Source organism: Mobula hypostoma, chromosome 15, assembly GCF_963921235.1.
Source record: "Mobula hypostoma chromosome 15, sMobHyp1.1, whole genome shotgun sequence".
NCBI lineage: Eukaryota > Metazoa > Chordata > Chondrichthyes > Myliobatiformes > Myliobatidae > Mobula > Mobula hypostoma.
In genome coordinates, this window is record NC_086111.1 from 1,958,304 (window position 1) to 1,978,066 (window position 19,763).

The 19,763-nt window shown below is 39.6% G+C and overlaps 1 protein-coding gene across 1 annotated transcript in view; it reads left to right on the forward strand.

The window, feature by feature from the left end:
• stab1 (stabilin 1) overlaps nt 1-19,763 on the forward strand; it is a 339,504-nt gene that overhangs the window by 132,414 nt on the left and 187,327 nt on the right. Inside the window, exons 21-25 of the mRNA XM_063067593.1 lie at nt 2,855-2,941; nt 4,586-4,697; nt 8,849-9,035; nt 13,761-13,854; nt 19,540-19,698. Of these exons, the coding sequence (XP_062923663.1) occupies nt 2,855-2,941; nt 4,586-4,697; nt 8,849-9,035; nt 13,761-13,854; nt 19,540-19,698 (639 nt within the window). The remainder of the gene's footprint in view (nt 1-2,854; nt 2,942-4,585; nt 4,698-8,848; nt 9,036-13,760; nt 13,855-19,539; nt 19,699-19,763) is intronic.

Here is a 19,763-nt window from a genome sequence, read left to right on the forward strand (position 1 = left end):
TATGTAGTCTATGACAATTTAAGATGACACATTATCACCTTTTTGAGGGCAGATTGTGATGGATAAGAAATGTCGGCATTACTGGCATCACACACATCATAAAAAATATAAAATTATCATGTCTATGAAAGGAATATTGAATGAAATTTATAATGGATCAGATGATTAATTTTACACGTTCCCCAAGTTCCCCAAAAATTAATTTTATCATACTCTTTCTAAATTTTTTTTTCTTTTGATAAGTGCTATTTACAACTGTTTACAATTTCAGCGAAACATGGAAATCTTTTTGTTCTGTTTTGGATATGAATAACAAGTGGTTATTTACAACAATATAAGTGGTTCCCAACAACAAAGAAATTTGTAAGCATTAGTTTAGGTTGCTAGCACCACTCAAGGGGTGAACATGAACAGGGAGGAAATGAGTGGCTATATTTCATTAGGCTTGGTTTGCAACCTAAGGCACCCAAACTTCTACAGATGTTTCGTGGACAGCATTCTGTCCGGCTGCATCGTTGTCTGGTATGGGGTGTGGGGGGGGGGGGTGGGGGGTGGCTGCTGCACAGGACCGAAAATTGTAAAATTAGTAAGCTCCATCTTGGGTATAATCCTTCATCGTATCCAACACATCTTCAAGGAGCAGTGCCTCAGAAAGGAGGTATCTATTATTAGGGACCCCATCACCCAGGGCTTCCCCTCTCCACATTGTTAACGTAAGGAAGGAGGTACAGAAGCCTTGAAGGCACACACCCAGTGATTCAGGAACAGCTTCTTCCCCTCTGCCATCCGATTCCTAAATACATTGAACCTACAAACACCACCTCACTTGTTTATATATATTATTTATGTTTTGCACTATTTTAATCTATTTAATATACATATATGCTTACTGTAATTGATTGATTGATTTATTTTTTCTTTCTATATTATCATGTATAGCATTGCACTGCTGCTGCTAAGTTAAGAAATTTCACAACACATACTGGTGATAATAAACCTGATTCCAATACTGACTCTGAGATTGGGTCCCAAATTCCCGTATTGCCTTTCCATCTTGGCTGGGTATTTGGGAGAGAAGGGAGAAATGAAACAAGAAGCTGAAGGCTGAGTCAAGCCTTGGTAATCATTTGGCCAATGATCTGGCCAGAGAAACAGGTAAAAAATGAATAAAACATTAGATACTGGAAATATAAAATTAGAGTGGAAAATATTCATCAGGATGGGCAGTATATCTAGAGACATAAAAACAAAATTAATGTTTTATCAGAACCACACTGACCTGAAACGTTAACTCTCTTTCCTCCTCCATTGATGCTGCCTGACATACTGAGCATTTGCAGCACTTCCTGTTTTTATTCCAGAAAACAAGTTGTCTATCTGTTTTCTTGGTGTGTTAAACATATCATCTAAAGAGAAGAAAAGCTGGGGATGATGAAGTATGGGTGACAGGGAGATTGTTGGTATTAAATGTGCTCCTCTGATTAGATCAAGACAAGCCCAATGTTCTTACAGGCGGCTACATCCATTTTCCATCCTTCCCATTTAAATTGGAGCCTTAGTTTGTATCCAGCTAGCGTCCATTTGACTGGCAGGAAGCTGATTAATATTTGTGAATTGAGCTCCTGTAGTACTGCCCAATGAAGGCTAGTAAAAGCTGGGGAAGGAGGAGGTGATCTGTGGAAGATTTCCCTCGTAGGCTTGAGGAGCTACAATTTCTCCAGGTTCCATACAGAAGAAATGGGTATTTACTCCTTTGGTTAATTTATCTTTTAGTGGCTTTGATCTCACAACTCCCATAGTTTCTCTGGTTGACAAATCAGGTCCTTCAGACTTACTATCTTTTACTGTTTATGCTTATTAAGGGAGAGCAGAATGCCTACCGGATAGAAAAGAACTTAGTCATCAGATGTCTTTCATGGAGACTGCAGGGCAGAAGGTTATAGATACCTCACTAATAATGTCCCAAGATTAGCTTCCTACCTAGGGCTTAAAATCCATTGTAATATATTTCTGCCGGAGATAGGGGATAATGATATTAATGTGCTTTAAATTGGTTTATTATTGTCACAGGCATTGAGGTACAGTGGAAAAGTTTGTCTTGCATATTGTTCATTCAGATCAATTCATATAACAATGCATTGAGATAGTACAAACTCAAAGGAGTGCAGAATAGAGTGTTACAGTTACAGAGTACAGTTGGACAATAAGGTGCAAGGTCATAAGGAGGTAGATTGTGAAGTCATGAGTCAATCAATAATCTTACAACAGTGGGGTAGAATCTGGTATTACATGCTTTTCAGTCTTTTGAATCTTCTGCCCTGTGAGGGACAAGAAAAGAGAATGTAATGCTGGCTGCTTTAATGAGAAAGTGAGAAGTATAGACAGAGTCCATGCTGGTTTCCACGATGTGCTAAGCTGTGTTCTCTACTCTCTGCCGTTCCTTGCATTCTCAAGCAGAGAAGTTGCCATACCATGCTGTGATGCATTCGGATAGGATATTTTCTATGGTGCATCAATAAAAATTTGTGAAGGTCAAAGGGACACGCTAAATTTCTTCAGCCTTCTCAGGATGTACAGGCACTGGCAAGCTTTCTTGACAGTGGTGTTAATGTGGTTGCAAGGGAACAGGCTGTTGGTGATATTCACTCCTAGGAAGTTAAAGCTTTCAACTCTTCCAATTTTGGTATTGTTGATGTGCACCATCCTCCTTTCTGAAGTCAATGACCAGCTCTTTGGTTTTGTTGATATTGTTGTCATTACACCATGCTACTAGTATTAAACATGAATAAAAGCGTATTGTTCCTGAAGAGATCTTTATAATAAATTAAAATGTGGTCAATTTTGTTTTGTCTAGAAACCAAAATGCTGTAAGGGCTTCTACGGACCAGATTGCAAGGCTTGTTTAGGTGGTTTCCAAAATCCATGTTATGGACACGGAGAAGTAAGTTGATGAAAAATTGAGAGTAAGGTTAATTATTTAACCAAAAACCAGTAAAGGAACTATCAAAACACTTGTATGTTGATCAGCTTCATTATGGATGGCACAGTATCATAGTAGTTAGCATAATGCTATTGCAATGCCCGCAACCAGGTTCAATTTCTGCAGCTGTCTCTAAAAAGTTTGTACGTTCTCCCCATGACCACATAGATTTCCTCTGGGAGCTCTGATTTCCTCCCACATTCCAAAGACACGGGGGTTAGTAGGTTTATTAGTCACGGGGATATCACCGGGCGGTTCAGCGTGTTGGGCCGGAAGCACCTGTTACCAACCTCCATCTCTAAATTAATTAATTTAGAAAACTGATTAAAGCCTTTAAGTATTTGCTACCATTGAAATGCACAATACAAAAGGAGGCTATTTTCCCCTTGTCCAGGCAGGTCATAATTCAAGCTTCAGTTCATTCTACTTCTCTCAATTCATTGTTTTGTAGGACTCTGAGCACGTTTGGACCTTGGACAGGTGCTGACTGTACAAAGTTTCAGGCTCAAAAAGAAATTGAAATTAAACTTCCAGCCTTGTGTTAGTCAGCCATCCCCTTGACCCATAAGACTTCCAGGTCTATAATTTATCATCCTAAGGACTTGTTTGGCACCTGATCTCCTGCCTCAATGTTAAAAGTTTATCTTTTTATGCCTCCATGATTTAGTTTCCTGTAACCTTTTTGTATTTGGTGTGTTGTTCTGACTTCATCCTCTTGTGCATCACCATTTCATTTGAGGTGATTAAACAGTGTGCATTCATTTGTCAGTATTTCCGTCTCCAGGTTGAAAGACTGTGGCTTCAAGTCCCCCTCCTGCAACATCAACACAGAAATCTGTTCTGACTTTCCATTGAGAAGCTTTGTCCCGTTTGTTCTGATGTGCTGCCCTTCTGAAGACATGTTAAACCACAGCATTGTCTGCTCTTTCAGAAGGATCTTTTAAAATCCAATTCCACTCTTTTTGGAAATCCTTCACTCTTTTTGAAAAGAGCTAAGGATTCTTCTGTTCTCTTGGCCAAAATATGCCCATCACTCAAAATTGTTGATATGGAATATTGTTGGTTGCAAATTGTTTGCTGCACTTTCTGCATTGCAGCTGCAATGAGATGGAGATATTGTGATGGGATATGAAAACCCTACATAAATGCAGGTTCCCTCTTCTTCACCCATCTTATTTCCCCATTGTCATGTTGTAAATGTTCCATTGGGAAGGAATTTCCTCAATGATAATCTTTCAGCCAATTTCTTCAATGAACAAATTGTGTCATTTTCCCACAAAGACAACTACTTCATATTCATTAACTTTGTGTTCATCCCTGAAATGTGACAGGCACTCTATAAATTTGAGTCCTGCTGCAGCAATAAATGGATTGCTTATTCTACATCTCCTGAAAAGGTGAAGTACAAAGTAATTTAAATGAAAGTAAAATTAACAGAAGAATCTTTGAATGATTATCTATAATAAGAATGATTGATTTTCAATGTTCAAGTCTATTTATTGTCATTCTTCAGTACGAGTCTAAAGGAGAACACAATGATTGTTACTCCAAATCCGATGCAGTATAAATAAAACACAATAAACATATCATTTTTGTTTTTCACAGTGCTCTGATGGAATAGAAGGAGATGGTTCATGCAAATGCCATTCAAACTTTAAAGGAATTGCCTGTCATATTTGTTCTGGACACAATAAACATGGTGAAAACTGCACCCAAGGTCAGTGATGTACTAAACTAGTAGTGTTAATAAGGATTTAAACTAAAGTAAAAATGTGACGTGTTTCACAATAATGTTATGTAGAGTTTCTCATTGTAATCATGGATAGTCCATGACTATATTCTAACTAACAAATGGGGCTGGTGGATCTGTATAAATTGGTACAAGGAATGTAATTTTAATCTTGCCTATCAGATGAGAATGTGACAGAATTGTTTTTACACCCTCGCCAAAAAACAGTGAGGTAGATCTGATGAATGGGAAATCAAATGGAATATAAATTCAGTGTTGCACCCAATCTCTCGGGTTTCATGGTGAGTTAGGTTACAATACCCCTAATTTTGTTAATTTTATATTTGCTAACTGTTGGGTGGTATTTCATCTCTATAACTTCTAATCTACAAGGCAGCAGTTTACTTGAGTGGCCGTATTGCCTGAAATGTATGCAGGATGTGCAAATTTGCTCTGGGCAAAATGACAATTTGTCTCATTTGACTTAAATCTCATGCTAGAAAATAAAACAATAACATCCAGAATAAAATCCAGTCATGAGGCAACTCTGTTGACAAACAGAATGTTAAATAGGGAGTGCTGCCACTTAAGAAACAAAATCAGATCTTTAACTGTTGATCTTTACAGCATTTAAAAAAATAACTGCATTTATCTCACTTTCAATGCACTTCAAATAAATTGCAGACACTGCCTTAACTGTGGTGTGTGAAAAACAACAGGTTATCTATGCACAATTATTTCCTACAAATGACAATGAGCTGATGGCCAGATCATCTGCTGTAGTGATATCAGTTAGAGGGTATGTTTTATCCAGGACTCCTTTGCCCTAGTTCAACATATCAGAATGGGATTTTTTAACCTCCAAGATATGAGAGCCATAACACCAGTTTAACATTTCACCAGAAAGATAGAAACTTTCGTAGTATTGCAGAGATTTTGTGTTGAAACCTTTGGATTTGGATTTTAATCATCAGAGAAAGATATTTTATTACCTCTGCAAATGCTAGTATTAACAATTGTGCTTAGTGTTAAGGTTCAATAACTCAGCTATTAATATAATGTGCAGCCATCTGCTTCAATGTATACAGCCCCTTCTTGATTTTTGATTCTCTACTGCAATATGGGCACTGCTTTCAAAGTTCAAAGTAAGTTTATTTATCCAAGTACATAGATATCACTATATATTACCCTACGATTAATTTCCTTGCAGGCATTCACAATAAATACAAAGAAGCACAATAGAATCAATGAGAAAAACAAAGACTGACAAAGAACAAATGTGCAAAAGTCAATTAATTGTGCAAATACAGAAAGACAAACAAAATAATAATAATAATAATAATAATAATAGATAAATAATATTGAGAACAGGAATAATAGAATCCTTAGAAGTGTGTTCTTACGTTGTGGAATTATTTGTGACCTCAGTGTTGGGGTGAGTGAAGTTGTCCATAAGACCATAAGACATAGGATTAGAATTAGGCCATTTGGCCCATCTAGTCTGCTCCGCCACTCAATCATGGCTGATCCATTTTTCCCTCCTCAGCCCCGCTCCCCAGCCTTTTCCCTGTAACCTTTGATACCGTGTCCAATCAGGAACTTATCAAGCTCTGCCTTAAGTACACCTGGTCTCCACAGCTGCCTGTGGTAACAAATTCCACAAATTCACCACCCTCTGGCTAAAGAAATGGCTCCGCATTTCTGTTTTAAATGGACAACCCCCCTCACCCCGCCATCCTGAAGCTGTGCCCTCCTGCACTAGACTCTCCCACTATGGGAAACATCCTTCCCACTTCTACTCTTGTCTAGGCCTTTCAACATTCAAGAAGCTTCAATGACATCCCCTGTCATCCTTCTGAATTCCAGTGAGTACAGACCCAGAGCCATCAAACATTCCTCGTATGATAAACCTTTAACGACCAGAATCATCCTTGTGAACCTCCTCTGAACCCTCTCCAATGCCAGCACATCTTTTCTAAGATGAGGGGCCCAAAACTGTTCACAATACTCAAGGTGAGGCCTCACCAGTGCCTTATAAAGCCTCAGCATCACATCCTTGTTCTTGTATTCTCGACCTTTTGAAATGAATGGTAACATTGCATTTGGCTTCCTCACCACCAACTCTACCTGCAAGTTAACCTTTAGTTGTGTTCAGCACAAGGACTTCCAAGTCCCTTTGCATCTCAGATTCCTGGATTTTCTCCCCGTTTAGAAAATAGTCCACACATTTATTTCTACTACCAAAGTGCATGACCATGCATTTTCCAACATTATATTGCATTTGCCACTTTCTTGCCCATTCTCCCAATCTGTCTAAGTCCTTCTGCGGCCTATCTGTCTCCTCAACACTATCTGTACCTCCACCAACCTTTGTATCATCTGCAAACTTGGCAACAAAGCCATCTATTGCATTGTCTAAATAAATGATATACAGCATAAAAAGAAGTGTCCCAACACTGACCTCTGCGGAACACCACTAGTCACTGGCAGCCAACCAGAAAAAGATCCTTTCATTCCCGCTCATTGCCTCCTACCACTCATCCAATGCTCTAACTATGCCATAAATTTCCTGTAATACCATGGGCTCTTAATTTGGTAAGCAGCTTCACATGTGTTACCTTGTCAAAGGCCTTCTGAAAGTCCAAATATACAACATCCATTCCATCCCTTTTATCTATCCTAGTTGTAATCTTCTCAAAGAATTCCAACAGGTATATCAGGCAAGATTTTCCCCTAAGGAAGCCATGCTGACTTTGTCCTATCTTGTCCTGTGTCACCAAGTACTCCATAACCTCATCCTTAACAGTTGACTCCAACATCTTGCCAACCACTGACATCAAGCTAACTGGTCTGTAATTTCTTTTCTGCTGCCTTCCTCCTTTCTTAAAGAGTGATGAATCTGGTTATTACTCCTCAGGAGCCTGATGGTTGAGGGGTAATAACTGTTTTCAGCTGTGTGGTGAGGGACCTAATGCTAGCATTTCATTCCCTCCCCTAATTTTATCTTGCTAAGCAAATTTTAGGTGATATTTAAGTTCCCCATTTAGAAAGAATCACATAAAGACCAGATTTGGTTAAGACTTTAGGTGTTCTTCCCTGAAAGACATCAAAATAGTTGAGTTGCAGAGTGGTAGAGTGCATTTACATGTCCATACTGATCTTTTTGCCCATTTCACCCACATCTCATTAGGACTGTAACCTTCTACGCTTTGCTGGTCAAGTGCTCTTAAACAAATGACTTGCATTTGATTCCATCGTTTTCTCTGGCAGCATATTCTAGGTATGAATTACTCTGTAGTTACAAAAAAAAGATACATTCTCAGATGCGTGGAAAATTCTTCCTTTCACTTTAAACTTAAGCACTCTTATTTTTGATACCTTACCATAGGAAAAAAAGTCTCAGCCATCGGTCCCCATAACTAAAGTCCACCAATCCAGGCAACAGCTGATGGGTCTCTTCTGTACTCTCTCGAGTGTAGTTACATCTTTCCGATAATGCGGCAAGCAAAACTGCACATATTCATTTCCATTATTACAACATTTTTATTTCTATAGTTACCATTACCATTTCTAGTTTTTTTAATGCAACACCCTATTATTGAATCACCAGCTGCCTTGATCAGGTAACCTTACAGTAAAAATAAGCAACATCAGTGAGGAGCAGATGTGTGTCAGAAGTTTACCTCAGTCAATTGTAGGATCAAATTTATGAACAATTGGAGGTTAGAAAAAGTGACAGAAATTAGGTTAGTGGTTGAAGAGTAGAGTTTACTTTGGGGCCAAACGTAAGAATGGAATCAAGAGAAAGTATTTCCTCCTTTTTGGTGAAGAGTTTGGGGGAAAGAGAATGTGGTCAAAAGATTCAAATGTGACAGACAGGATGGGAAGAACAAAGAATGATGGTTCAACCTTGTCACAGGCTGTTATTTGTGGTTTTGATAGAGCTGTTTGGGTACTGTGGTAGAGGTAAAGCCGATTGAAGGGATTCAAGCATGGTGGCTTACAAAAACTGGGTTAAATTTTGAGGAAAAGGACGATGAAACTGAAAGTAAATCTAGCCAAGTAGAGAGGGTGCAAGTTTGCTGAATCAGAGAGCATGTATCATTTCCACCTGTGATATATTTGCACGTCTTTTGTAGATTGCCCTTGTCTGTATGGGATTTGCGATAACAGACCTGAAAACGGTGGGATTTGTCAGCCTGGCACATGTAAAGAGGGATTCATGGGTACATTCTGTGACAGGAAGACTGAGCCTTGTGGTCCAATTGGTTTATCCCAGTATTGTCATGCATTTGCTGTGTGTGAATACAACAATGACACAATCAGGTAAGACAAACAAGAATTACATTTCAACTGGCAATTTTCCTTTGATTTCTTTCATTTAATGGCTGAAAATAACCAAAGACTTGCAGTTACATGCTAGCGAATCTAAAAGGAGTGAATTATGTATATCTGGTGTGTTTCTGACTAAGTATCAAACAGACACATCAACAAATTTGTGTAAAATGTGCTTCCATGAGCAGCAAAGAGCTAATAAGCAGATAACGAGTTGAAATCTGCTTTAAAATCTGGCTGTTCCACACAAAGCAGTTGGCTCTTATCTTCCTAACTGTGCAGAAGTTTGGGACTCATAGGCAAACCCTAACAAACCTGAACGTCCAAAGTTCCAAAGCACCTCATGCCGATACTGGAGAATGAACTTCCCATAAATTCCTAGGATGCAATTTGTGGCATCTGAATGCTGGACTTCTAGTGGCTCCATTAATTTCATCGTCAGTGAGGAAGATAACGAAATAACAGGTTATTTACAATATCTTTAATTGATTGATTTAATTTAAGTTAATTTAGTGTTTTGTTTAGTTTATAGAATTATTGTGGAGCAAGGCTAAAATATCTGAATTCATCAGAACTAATTCTGCCAGACCCATTCCCCTGCTGCTTCTCAAAAATCTTAATTATTCCCTTATGACTGCCTATCCTATTCCCTTTGAAGGATTTGTTTTATTCTGTTTACACTTCATAGAAAAAAGAAACATAGAAAAATCTACTGCACAATACAAGCCCTTCGGCCCACGAAGCTGTGCCAAACCTCCTCATGAGTTCCAAGTTATGAGTGCTCTCTGAGACAATACCCTCGCATTTTTTGACCAAAACTTTATATATGTGTTCCCAGTATCTTAACTCTTTGCGCATTGTAATGGCATTTCCCAATTTGCCCCATCTAAACTATATCAATATCAATCTAAATATGTCATGCCAATTTCAAGGATTTGTGCACAGGTAAGACCACGTTCCCCAATTCCTACAAATCCCTTGGGGCTATTGAAACTCACCTATATTCTCTCTCCTTATTCTTACTACAAATTCATACTTCTCCATCACAGTTCCTCCATCCATTGAGCCTGCCTATCAATGTCCTTTTACAATAAACCCTCTCCCACCCCAGGGCTCTATGCAGATTTGGAAAGTGTACTGGGCACATTTGTATCCATTCAAAGCCCATTTGAAAGAAGCATCTGCTTGTGGTGTCTACAAAAAGTATTGAATGCAGCCCAGTCCATCCCAGGAAATGCCCTCTCTACCATTGAGCACAACCTCCAAGGAGCACTGCCACAAAAAAGCAACATTTATCATCAAGGATTCCTAGCATCTAGGACATGCTCTCTTCTCACTGGTGCCGTATGGAAGGAATTACAGGAGCCATAAGTCCCACACCACCAGGTTCGGGAACAATTATTTCCCTTCAACCATCAGGCTGCTGAACCAGCGTGGATAACCTCACTCACCTCAGCACTGAACTGACTCCGCAACATATAGATTCAACAACTCATTTTCTCAGCATTATTTATTTATTTTTGTATCATTAGTGTGATGCCCTGGTTCAGATTTTTACTGCTATGCTGTAAGTACATATTTCATTTTAGCAGTTCTGTAAGGGCAGTCTGTTCTGCTTTCAGCCTGCATGGGTTTGATCTGAGATAAGGGGCTTTGTTGTTCAACTTAGGAATGTAGCGTCATCCAGTCAGGATGGTGGAATTGGGAGAAGGTCCTAGAGAATGCTGGGTGGTGAGGTTTTTGTGACGGAACTGGTGTGGGTCGAGGTCTTTTTGGTGAGAGCAGGGAGCAGGGAGAAGACAGGAGGAAGATGGGTGAGGATGCTGACCCAGTTGCACAAGGTGCTTTGTGCAGATGAATGGCTTCAAGGAGGAAGGACCAACACTCCCGTGGGGGAGCCCATTTGTTGGAGATGGGCTTCGAGTGACATTCGGAATGTGGTGTGTGCTTTCACGCAGACTGTGGGTCCAGCGCGCAAGTCAGAGACAACTTACTTATGTGAGACTGTGGACTGGGTTAACTAATGGGCCCTTTTTATTTTCTTTCTTTTTTTCTACTAACTGTTTGATAAAGCTGACATTTGTAAATTTACTTTCTTTATAATTGTATGCAGTGTACAATCTGTTATTTCTTGCTGATGGCTAATTGCACGAGGGCAGTATTTACACAGTATTCACACAGACCAGGGTTCCGGTGGGTGAGACATCCCAACTTCCTGGGTATAGTGGGGCCCAAGTCCTGTCTGCCCTAGGTGTAGGGAGCCTGAGAAAGATGGTTTTCTCACCGCTGGGTCCGGTGGCTGTTAGTGAGAGCTGACAAGCCGCGTCTATAGACAGGGGGGTAAAAGGGGGTTTCATTAGGTTTGTTTTTGTATTTGCGCGGTTTATCTTCGTTTACACATTGGTTGTTTGTCAGCCTTAATACGGTTAAAAACCTAAAGATCTGAAACATTAGTGCATCCCATTTGAAATTACACATTTATGGATGTAATGGCCTCTGTATGTTCTCAGGAGGTCAGTTGGCATTTAACCGTTCGGATACAGCCACATGTCTTCACTTTATTAGCAATTCTACTTTTAATACAGTTGGTTAGTTCTCCCTAAATAATCTGGCAGGTGAGATGCATGAGGGAGGTGTTTGCCCACACATCATCACTGGTGCCACTTATAGGTCAGAGAGAGCAGCAACTTCCTAGCAAAGCTTCCCTTACAACCTGTTCACTGCCCACCATCTTGTAGTTAAGCACTCTAGTCACATCTCCTTTTCAGCTCTGATGAGCTGTGGCCCACTGCTTGCCTTTCCAGTGCACAACCCGTCCCTCCGTAGTCATCAACACAGCCGTAGCACTCTGCTGTGACCCAGCACTCTGCTGTGACCCAGCACTCCAGACTTCCCTGGCGTATAGGCAACGATCCAGTGATCTGATTGGCTGTGGATAGTAAGTTGAAAGGTATCCAGCAGTTTAAATTGACAGGACATTTCCTTCCAGGTATTAGATGCCAAGTTGAAAGATCGTGCTTTATAGAGTCATAGAAATAGTCCCTTTGGCCCATTGAGTCTGTGCCAAACCACTTAAGCTGCCAAGTCCCATCAATCTGTACGGAGTAACCCTCCATACCCCTCCCATCCATGTAGCTATCCAGCCTTCTCTTAAACGTTGCAATCCACCCTTGCACTGGCAGCTCATTTCACACTCTTTCACCCTTAACCCATGACCTCTGGTTGTAGTCTCACAGAACCTCAGTGGAAAAAGCCTGCTTGCATTTACCCTGTCTGCGTTAGTGAGATTCAAATATACTTGTCACATATAGATTGAAACACACAGTGAAATGCATTGTTTTGCATTATCAGTCAAAACAACCAAGACAGATGTAAATAAGGTTGAAAGAGTACAGAGAAAATTTACAAGGATGTTGCTGGGACTGGAGGACCTGAGTTATAAGGCAAGAGTGAATAGGTTAGGACTTTATTCCTTGGAGCATAGAAGACTGAGGGAGATTTGATAGAGGTATACAAAATTATGAGGGGTATAGACAGGATAAATGCAAGCAGGCTTTTTCCACTGAGTTTGGGTGGGACTACAGCCAGGTCATGGGTTAAGAGTGAAAAGTGAAAAGTTTAAGGGAAACGTGGGGGGAAACTTCTTCACTCAGAGGGTGGTGAAAGTGTGGAACGAGCTGCTAGCACAAGTGGTGCAGGCGAACTCTATTTCAACATTTAAGAGAAGTTTGGATAGGTGCATGGATAGTAGGGGATGGAGGGCTGCTGTCCTGGTGCAGATCAGTGGGAGGAGGCAGTTTAAATAGTTCGGCATAGACTAGATGGACTGAAGGGACTGTTTCTGTGCTGTATGTTCTATGACTCTATGCCCTCATAATTTTTTATACCTCTATCAAATCTCCCCTCAATCTTCTACGTTCTAGAGAATACAGTCCTAACCTATTCAATCTTTCCATATGACTCAGGCCCTCCATACCCAGGAACATTGTTGTAAATTTTCTCTGCACTCTTCCAACCTCGTTTACATCTTTCCTGCAGAAAGGTGACCAAAACTGCACACGATATTCCAAGGAGCTTTATTATCACAAGCATGTGTTGTGGAAATTGTTAACTTTGCAGTAGCAGTACAATGCAGTACATGATAATATAGAAAGAAAGAAAATAATTACATTTTTACATTAAGTATATATATGTATATTGAATAGTTAGATTAAAAATAGTGGAAAACAAAAATAATATATATTGAGGAAAGTGAAGTAGTGTTGTCCTCACTACTGGTGCTGCCATCTTCAGTCTCTGCCCATGCTCGGGGAGCAGAAGTACAGGAGTAGAAGAAATTAGCCCTTATTGTTCGGTCTTGTAGAACTTCAACATAACATCACAACTTTTTTACTCAGTACTTTGATCTATGAAAGCTAATGTGCCAAAAGCTTTCTTTATGACCTATCTACCTGTGATGCCGCTTTCAATAAATTTTGGACCTGTATTCCCGGATCCCTTTGTTCTACCACAGTGCCCTCCCACTCACTGTGTAGGACCTGTCTATCCTGGATGGTCTTCCCAAACTGCAACACTTTACACTTGTCTGCACTAAATTCCATCTGCCAATTCTTCAGCCCCTGCTTTTTCTGCAAGACTGGATTTCGATATCATTGGAAATCCAGCACTGTTTGTTTCGAATAAGCTCTAAATTTAAGCTTTTTGTGATCTCTCTAGATGCCTCTGTAAGGATGGATATGAAGGTGACGGAATTTCCTGTGAAGCCGAGGATCTCTGTCAAAAGCCTGACCGTGGAGGATGTACTGAGAATGTGAGCAAGGCCACCATCTCTGTTGTCTGTCTATGCATTAACAATTGATCAGCTTATGCACTTGGCAGGAATAAGGTGAGACAAGAACCAGTAAGTACTGCTTGGGAGTAAAAGACTAATCAGATGCAGAGCTAAAGGTCAGAACAATAAAAGGAGTTATACAGCCACTGACTAATGGAACATTGAAAGAAGCCCTTTACCTATATACTACTAAAACTCTCGTGCTCTATCTGTCTGTTTGTCTGTTTGTGACCTCCAATTAGTGCAAACGGTGCATTACAGCGGCACCTTGTTTGGCTAAATCGAATTAAAATGCACTAACTTACAGAATGCAGGCAAAGTTCAGGGTTATATATTCATATAAAATTGCTCATTGGCCAAAATAAACAGGCTCCCTTTTAACCCGAGACCCGATCGGCCATCATGGAAATCGGGACGCTACAGCCCGACACATGCGCAAGGCCGGTCTCAGCAGTGACACCTACCAGAGCAAAAGGGCAGTTCAACTCTATTTCGCGGGGTCACACTCTGCTAATCCCCACCATCAGCATGTGTAGGACTGGAACAGATCTAACTGCCACCCATCAATAAGAGATAATTAAACCTTATTGTAATGACATACTTCGAGACACCCAGCAAACCCTTTGCTGCAGTCAAAGGACAGCGGTGACTCTGTCATGTCCATTTAGGAGAGTGCCAACCACATCATCAAGAGAAATCAGCATCCTTTGGTGTTAGTGCTTCGTATCTTCTATCCAGCATTAGGGTAAAATAAATGGTCAGCCTAATTATGCCGCATGGAAAGGGAAGGGGGACATTATGGTCAAGAGATGATGCCAAACGTTGTCGGGAAGTGTCAAGGAGAGGGAGAGAACAAGAATCAGATGAGGCCAGGCCCACACGACTCCAGGATCAAAGAGTCAGGACAAAAAAAGATGAGAGAAGAAGAGAGAGAGGAGGGGAGGCATGCACGTCTCCAGGATCAGAGACAAACAACAAACAGCAGAAGAGATGAAGAGATGGGGGGATGAAAGGGCTGCACATCTCCTGAATGACAGAGAGGCAAAAGGGTGGCAGATAAACCAGAAATAATGCCATCAAAAGTGTCCTTCATTAAATGAGGAGCAGCTATATTTGCTTTACTACACGTTGTTCTTTAATAAACTGAGGTTTTCCACTTTGGTTTCCAAAGCAAAGCGATACCAATAGCATTCAGGAAAATTTAATGTTCATTCTGGTCACATCAGACTGCACTATCCTTCTCTCAAAGGGTGCCCCAACGGGTCACCCCATTGTCTAGTTTATTTTTATTTATAGATATAGCACGTAATAGGACCGCCTGGTCCTTCAAGCCGCACCAGCCAGCAACCCTTGGGGTAACCCTAGCCCAATCACGGAACAATTTATAATGACCAATTAGCCTTCTAACCCATATGTCTTTGGACTGTTGGAACAAACTGGAGCACCCAGAGGGAGGATGTACAAGGGTGATTCTTTAATTAGGGTGACTTTTCTGTCCCTGGGGAAGATTTTCAAGAAAAAAGTAGTATTTACAAAAACATGTACTGTAGTTTTAAAAGTTAGGTAATAGTAACCCTAAACTTTTTACACTATACTTCATAAATAATATTTTCTTAATTATTAAGTGAGTTTAAACTTGAATCTGCTGGTATTTTACTATATTGGGCTTGTCCTCTACCCAGACTCTGTAACTGTGCCTTCAAAATAAACTGATAATAACTTCATAAAACTTTTAGTTTTTATTTTCTCACAAGAACTTTTAAAAACAAATGTAAAATTCATGAGGGTTATTTTTCATACAATTTGTGCATTTTTTATGACAAAGATCTGTAGTCCCCAACACTTCTGTGATTACCAACATGCAATGCAATTTAGAGACCAATCAAGTTTTTTTCAAACAACTGCTTATGTGGTTAACATGGAAATGAGACATGACAGGGGAGCATGTGGCTGTCATGTCATTTTGATGTCCAGAAATGTGAGTAATTTAAAGATTTATACCCCCTAATTTGCGAGTATGTTTATTATGTGACACTACCAAATGAGTTTTCACTTTATTTCTGTATATTTAAATTACAGTTACAAGCTAGCTATCCAGTCAAGTTAGCAAGTGCTAGTCTTTTTTCACTTTTTAAAGAAAAAGTTGGCAATGTCATTACCATCACACAACTGGTGGTGAAGTTGTTAAGATGGCCACAAAATCATCATCAGTCCAATCAAAAACAAATGCAGAGACGTAATTAAAGAAGAACCAGTGAAATATCAGCAGTACCTTGAAAGAGAAAGAGAGAAATGCAAACAAAGAAGGGAGACAAGAAAACATAAAATCATTTCACAATTACCAATGCACGAGCAGAGACTGAAGAGATGGCAGTGGAGAGTTAATCAAGGAAACAAAAGGGCTGCTAATAAGAAAATACTAAGTTTTATAGCAGAGAAATCCCCACCAGAATCTCTGGTGGGCCAGCAACAAGAGCAGAATAACTTCTTTCTTCCTGAGGCTTCACCTTTGCACTAATGGAGACTGTAAGAAAGTGCTTTAAATTTCAGATATTTTTTTCAGTTGTTGAGATTTCTGTGAATGTTTCATAAGCCTTACTGATTTTAAAAAAAAGTGTATAGTGGATTGAGAAAATGTTTTGTCAGTGTTTTTGTTTTAAAGTGCTCTCTAAAGGACAGTTGAAAAATAATGATCTTAATAATCTGTTTGAAATTTGAATTGCTGCTTGTTGCAGAGTTGGGGAGGATTAGGCAGATGTTTTGTTTTGTAAGCATTAGTTTTTACAGGACTAGACAACGCCTAGCCTAGCTGGGCTGCCTATGTTCATGCTCTATGTGCATGTTTTTAACAAGGTTCTCTAGCCGCCAGCCTCAGAAACTGTGATTTCTTATGAAACTTTGTTAGATAGTACAGAGTGTAAGGATGTGTTTTTAATTGTAAGTGTTGCTTTTTCTAGTTGGACAGATGTTTTGTCAGTTAAAGTTAAACTAAAGCCATTGTTTGACAATGTCAAAAGTAGTTTGTTATTACCATCACAGTGCATATTTGGATGGGAAATATAATGGGAAATATTGGTTTGAATTCAACTGCCTGGAGTCAAGTGCTTTGATGCCAAAATCAGCATTCTGTCAAAAAGGGTTAAAATTCCAATAGTCTAATTAGTGAACAAATGTTTTATGTTTAGCCAAGGAAAAGACTGACACACTTAAGAAAATGTGTCTCAAAAATATATCCTGAATGTACTTAAAAATGGGTTAAACAAATTTATTAAAGGGCATGGTTTTTATTTGTAGGGTTAACTTTGAAACCCTTGTTTGTCATTTAATTTAAAATTAAATTCAATGTTTTGACATTCTCCCATGAATGTCACTCTGCACAAATGCCTTAAAGTATAAAAGTTCTCTTAAAAAGTTGATCAAAAGTTGAACTGGTCTTCATTCCAGAGTCAAAAAATAAAGGTTATGACATAAACAAAACAGAATTTCACAAAATTCCATTTTTCAGAATTTCAAGCAGTCAAACTAGCTCTAATTGAAGAATCGCCCACAAATCCTTTACAGAGGATGCCAGAATTGAACTCTGAACTCTGACACCCCAAGCTGTAATAGGGACATGCTAATCTCTACGCTGCCATAGAGCCCAAACGTCTGTGACATCCATGCCATCCAGCAAGTCCTATCTATACTAATTCCATTATCAACATTTGGTTTGTAAATCAGCATTATTTGTAAATGAGGGCAAGGATGTAGAGGGGTTAGGGTTTGAGAGCTAAAGTTAAGCCTGTACATGGGTATTGAGTCTTAGTGTGGGATAAGATGTGTATGGGCAAGTTTTGGTCAAATTGCAATTGGTGTCTAACGAAGAGTGGAAAATTGGTGAAGAGGACACTGTGAGATTGGGTCAAGTTCAGAAGCTGAGTTGATTGTAAAAAATAATTATTAATTAGCAATGCAAGTTTTAAGTTATTGCGTGGTGTAAAAGACCTTCGTGACTTTATATTGCACCATTGAACTGCCAATGCATGGAGCTCCTTTGTACCTTGCACAAAGAAAATATAGGTTTTAGGATTGAGGCTTGGTCCAGGGAGTTGGAAGAAGTGCCACTCATGAGGATTGAATGAGGCTGTTAGAAAGGAGGAGGTGGAGTGGACTGCGAATGCTTAGCATGAGTGAGGTAAGGTAAATCTCTGTTGGCTGGAGATCGGTGCCTTATCGGAGTGCAGTTCTGACTTGGGATGAGGTGATTGTGAAGGTTGGGGAATTAGGAAAATCAAGTGATTGGGAAGTTCAGAAGATTAAAGAATTTGGCCAATTGAAGAGTTTGAGTGGGGAGTCAGGAAGTTGTGGGTTGAAATGAATTGGGAGATCAGACCTAATGGAGAACAGTGGGGTTGGAATCCATTGGTAGTCTCATGGTGAGAATATGGGACAGAAGGATTAAAGGTAAATGAGTCTCAGTTCAGGGCAGTATGATCCTGGAAATGCATGGTGACAGGTAATTTCCTCAGCAACATTCCTTCTGGAGCTGAAGTCTTGCAAAGATGTGGTTGGTTGAATTTCTGCAGGGGTACTAAATAACACAGAAATGTCATTACTGTGTTTCACTCTGGGAAAGGTCCATCAAAAAATATGAAATAAACTATGGTAAATCGACCATCTCTTAAACGTTTGTTCTTTTGAAGGTCTAGACTAACTACAGTTTTTGAATGTGAGTGGATCATTTACAGTGAGCTTTGCATTCCTCATATTTTTGGGTAGATGCAAATAATGAACATATGCTTGCCCAAAGACATCAGAGACCATGGACTCCAAGCCAATCTGATACTCTTCCTGATGGCTGGGATAATAGGTGTTTTTCTTTCCTACAGTTATAACTTAAGAGCAAAGTTACATTGTGAGGTAAAATTCTAATAGATAATTCCAAATCTTAGAGCTCCTGGGATTCTGCATTACCTATGGATGATTGTGCAACAGCAACACTCTTCCCATATCTCCCCAAATTCTGACTAGGATTTACACAAAAGTTGGATTCTGTAAGCAATCTCCATAGACCTAGATGTTTTTATTTTCTTGCATATTGGATTTTGAACATTCTGAATATTGGCAATGTGTTTTCCTCTTTTCACTCTCAGCATCAATATGAAATATTGCAAAAAAACAAAGCTGAGATTTCCTCTATGATCTGTTTTTTTCACACAATATTTAGTTTGGCATGTGATGACTGTTGTGGTTAAGTTGGCCTGATGTGAGCTTGCTTTGAACTTAGTTGTTGCTGTTAGGTTCTGGGCTAGTTCATAACATTCTGTTCTGCCATTCCACTGCAAACTGAGTAAATGAGCCACATTTAAAACTAACTGTAACAGCTATTGGCAAATAGAGTGAGGCTAATAAACCCCTTTAGTGACAGCAACTGAGATCAGAAATGAATCATCTAATTGAGCATAATGGGAGGGTTACAATGCTACCGTAGGTAATGGTCCAACAACCCTTACAACACACACAAAATCCGTCCTGATGAAGGGTCTCGGCCCGAAACGTCGACTGTTTTACTTGATGATGCCTGGCCTGCTGAATTCCTCCAGTATTTTGTGTGTGTTACTTGGATTTCCAGCATCTGCAAATTTTCTCTTGTCAGCAACCTTTACGTATGTTTTTCTATTACAGGCAGAATGTTTAAATCTAGGCCCTGGAAGGGTAACCTGCCAATGCAACATGGGATGGACTGGCGATGGGCGAGTCTGCACTGAAATAAATGAATGCTTATTGAGCATGCGAGGAGGCTGTGATGAAAATGCTGATTGTCAGTATATTGGACCTGGACAGGTAAACTTTATGGAGCTTTCCACTTGTTTTATGAAAAGTATGAGATAAAATATCTTGCCAAAAAA